Genomic DNA, 4236 nt, shown 5'->3' on the forward strand with positions numbered 1-4236 from the left:
TTTTCTTTCTTTCTTTTTTATTTCACCTTTATTTAACCAGGTAGGCTAGTTAAGAAAAAGTTCAGTTACAACTGCGACCTGGCGAAGATAAAGCAAAGCAGTGCGACACAAACAACAACACAGAGTTACACTTGGAATAAACAAACATACAGTCAATAACACAATAGAGAAAAAAATGTCTATGTACAGTGTGTGCAAATGAGGTAAGTTAAGGGAGGTAAGGCAATACATAGGCCATAGTTGTGAAATAATTACAATTAGCAATTAAACACTGGAGTGATAGATGTGCAGAAGATGAATGTGCAAGTAGAGATACTGGGGTGCAAAGGAGCAAAAAAATAAATAACAGTATGGGGATGAGGTATTTGGATGGGCTATTTACAGATGGGCTATGTAGAGGTGCAGTGATCTGTGAGCTGCTCTGACAGCTGGTCACTTAAAGTTAGTGAGGGAGATATGGGTCTCCAGCTTAAGTGATTTTTGCAATTCGTTCCAGTCATTGGCAGCAGAGAACTGGAAGGAAAGGCAGCCAAAGGAGGAATTGGCTTTGGAGGTGACCAGTGAAATATACCTGCTGGAGCGCGTGCTACGGGTGGGTGCTGCTATGGTGAGCAGTGAGCTGAGATAAGGTGGGGCTTTACCTAGCAAAGACTTATAGATGACCTGGAGCCAGTGGGTTTGGCGACGAATATGAAGCGAGGTCCCACCAACGAGAGCATACAGGTCGCAGTGGTGGGTAGTATATGGGGCTTTGGTGACCAAAACCCAATCAGTTGGCCACTGATTTCCAACTTGTTGTGTAATGTTTAAATCCAATGGCCGATGAGCACCGATACGTTTTATCTATAAATTATTTTCATATGACAAGGATTTTCCAGTAGATTGTCAATGTGATTCATGATGATAACGGCTTGTCTAGGTAGATAGCTAAGATTTTGAAAGTATGATGTTGACATGATCTGTCCAAAAAAAGCTATGGTAGATATAACGTGATTTGACGTGATCTTATCTGTGGCGAATGACGTTGACTTCTTGGATGGGCACTTCTAATGTAAATGTATGGCAGCACCCAAGGGGGCTCGAACTTTCTAGCTCGCCCTGTATATTTTGCTGCGGCGTAGTGTCCCCATGAGTGACAGAACACTGAGCCTATCACGGCGCAACTAGAGAAGATTACCAAAGCCTGCACTCTGTATTTTCCGCTGGCTTCCCCTCCACCACAGAAAGCACTGAGCTAGGCAGTTAGTGTGAATTCAGTCACAAATGTTGATTGGTATAATGTAAAATGCCTCTCCTCTAAATTGTTCTTGTCTGTGTTCTTGCTTTACAGGATGAAGATGACGATGTGACCATGAGTTTTTGCTTTCCCCCATTGGGATTCCTTGAAATTGTTGAGGAATTTTATTTTATTTCTTTTTTTTAAATTATAAAATCCAGACAAAATATGAAATGAACACAAGAGATTTTGAACTGGTCATTGTTGTCTACATTTGCTAGTTAATGATGAAGTAAAAATATGATCCCACAAGTTTACATTTGTTTCTGAGTACTACAATGATTGCAGATTATTCAATAACCACAAGCTGGCAGGAAAAGCTATCTGTTTTGTATTGGTTTTGTTAGGGAAGTACATTTGCTTTGGGGCTTTTAAAATTCATGTGTCTAAATTAGACATAAAATGAGCAGATGCAATGTTGAGTCTTTTATAATTTTAATGTAATATTTTATAGCTATTATATTACCTGAGATAAAAGGTCATTTAAATTAATTAATTGAAAATGTAATCCTTGTCTCTGTGGCTTTAGAGATCAGACTCTCTTGCTTATCCTGGTGAGGGTTGTAGAGGCCGCAGTGATAGTCTGAAAAAAATGGGAAAGAGGACAGTCACTAACACAGAACAACATGAATGAACAACCACAGATTGAATCAGGCTGGCAATTCATTGTAATTTCTTTTTTGAGGGGCAGTGCTACTGTAATTGGAGACCAACTGTTAGGACATTAGGACAAAGTGCATCCAATTAAGTGTATTTTACTGCATTAAAATATAAAAGTGGAGGGATGCCCTTTACCTCAACCATGTTCTCCCCTTGGATTTCTCGGATGTGGGAGAACTTCTCTGTATCGCAGATGAGCTTCCCATCCTCCAGTCTGGCAGTACACTATGGGTCAGAGAGTAAACACAAAACACTCACACACCCTGCTGCAGCTGCACCTATGTCTACACTACCGTTCAAAAGTTTGGGGTCACTTAGAAATGTCCTTGTTTTCCATGAAAACGTACATGAAATGAGTTGCAAAATGAATAGGAAATATAGTCAAGACGTTGACAAGGTTATAAATAATGATTTTTAATTGAAATAATAATTGTGTACTTCAAACTTTGCTTTCGTCAAAGAATCCTCCATTTGCAGCAATTATAGCCTTGCAGACCTTTGGCATTCTAGTTGTCAATCTGAAGAGATTTCACCCCATGCTTCCTGAAACACCTCCCACAAATTGGATTGGCTTGATGGGCACTTCTTACGTACCATACGGTCAAGCTGCTCCTACAACAGCTCAATAGGGTTGAGATCCGGTGACTGTGCTGGCCACTCCATTATAGACAGAATACCAGTTGACTGCTTCTTCCCTAAATAGTTCTTGCATAGTTTGGAGGTGTGCTTTGGGTCATTGTCCTGTTGTAGGAGGAAATTGGCTCCAATTAAGCACCATCCACAGGGTATAGCACGGCGTTGTAAAATGGAGGGATAGCCTTCCTTCTTCAAGATCCCTTTTACCCTGTACAAATCTCCCACCACCCAAGAACCCCCAGACCATCACATTGCCTCCACCATGCTTGACAGATGGCATCAAGCACTCCTCCTGCATCTTTACATTTTTTCTGTGTCTCACAAATATTCTTCTTTGTGATCCAAACACCTCAAACTTAGATTTATCTGTCAATAACACTTTTTCCCAATCTTCCTCTGTCCAGTGTCTATATTCTTTGGCCCATCGTAATCATTAATTTTTTTTGGCCGGTGTGAGACGTGGCTTGTTCTTTGCAACTCTGCCTAGAAGGCCAGCATCCCGGAGTCGCCTCTTCACTGTTGACGTTGAGACTGGTGTTTTGAGGCTACTATTTAATAAAGCTTCCAGTTGAAGACTTGTGTCTGTTTCTCAAACTAGACACTAATGTACTTTTCCTCTTTCTCAGTTGTGCACCGGGGCCTCCCACTCCTCTTTCTATTCTGGTTAGAGCCAGTTTGCGGTGTAGTACGCAGCGAGGGACACAGCAAGTACAAGGGAGTAGTACACAGCGCTGTACGAGATCTTCAGTTTCTTGGCAATTTCTCGCATGGAATAGCCTTCATTTCTCAGAACAAGAATAGACTGACGAGTTTCAGAAGAAAGTTATTTGTTTCTGGCCATTTTGAGCCTGTAATCCAACCCACAAATGCTGATGCTCCAGATACTCAACTAGTCTAAAGAAGGCCAGTTTTGTTTCTAATGATCAATTAGCCTTTTAAAATGATAAACTTGGATTAGCAAACACAACGTGCCATTGGAACACAGGAGTGATGGTTGCTTTTCTTTCAAAATCAAGGACATTTCTACGTGTCCCCAAACTTTTGAACGGTAGTGTATATCAAACTAGAGCAAAGGAGATGGACACATAGCACCATGCAAATAAACAAAGCTTTGTGATGCTCTTCACACTCTCATGGCCATAGTTCCATGCACGTCACATACAATTTCATGATTGATAAATGACCTTAAACTTTCTCCCATCCATGGCAGTGATTTCTGCCTCCTTCCCTATAGTGAATGAGTTGGTGACAGTACGGAGGGGAGTCTCAACTCTGATGGTGAAGTCGTCACCCTTCTGCTCAATTATTGTCGTTGGCTTGACACCCTTGATCATTTTGATCAACATCTCAGGGACAGCTGAAGAACATAATTGCGACATAAAACATAACCATTATTGACAAAGTTCTAGAACACAATACTGCCATTGAACACACTCTGAGATTGTTGTAAGAAATGTATGTGAGTTCTCACCCATTGCTTTAAGAAACTCTTCATGGTTCTCCTGACTGTGGATTTTCCATTTTCCATTAAATGCCATGTCCAGCTCAGTATTGGGATTAGCAGCAGGCAGTTGTTCAAACTAAAGGCAAATGAATGATAAGTCCAAAGGTTGTGACAAGTGTCTTTATTAAGAAAGCACCCCCCCCCCCCCCCTTCCCCCCAC

The 4236-nt window shown here is 41.1% G+C and overlaps 1 protein-coding gene across 1 annotated transcript; it reads right to left on the minus strand.

The window, feature by feature from the left end:
• Window positions 1–1694: 1694 nt before the first annotated feature.
• Window positions 1695–4193, minus strand: LOC106570395 (fatty acid-binding protein, liver). Its single transcript, XM_014142657.3, has 4 exons — window positions 4044–4193; window positions 3757–3929; window positions 2072–2161; window positions 1695–1859 (listed from the first exon to the last, which is right to left on the minus strand). The coding sequence occupies exons 1-4, from the start codon at window positions 4108–4110 to the stop codon at window positions 1809–1811; spliced, it is 381 nt and encodes a 126-aa protein (XP_013998132.1). The 5' UTR covers window positions 4111–4193; the 3' UTR covers window positions 1695–1808.
• Window positions 4194–4236: the final 43 nt, after the last annotated feature.

This window comes from Salmo salar, chromosome 14 (assembly GCF_965601325.2).
Source record: "Salmo salar chromosome 14, fSalSal1, whole genome shotgun sequence".
In the NCBI taxonomy this organism is placed as follows: Eukaryota; Metazoa; Chordata; class Actinopteri; order Salmoniformes; family Salmonidae; genus Salmo; species Salmo salar.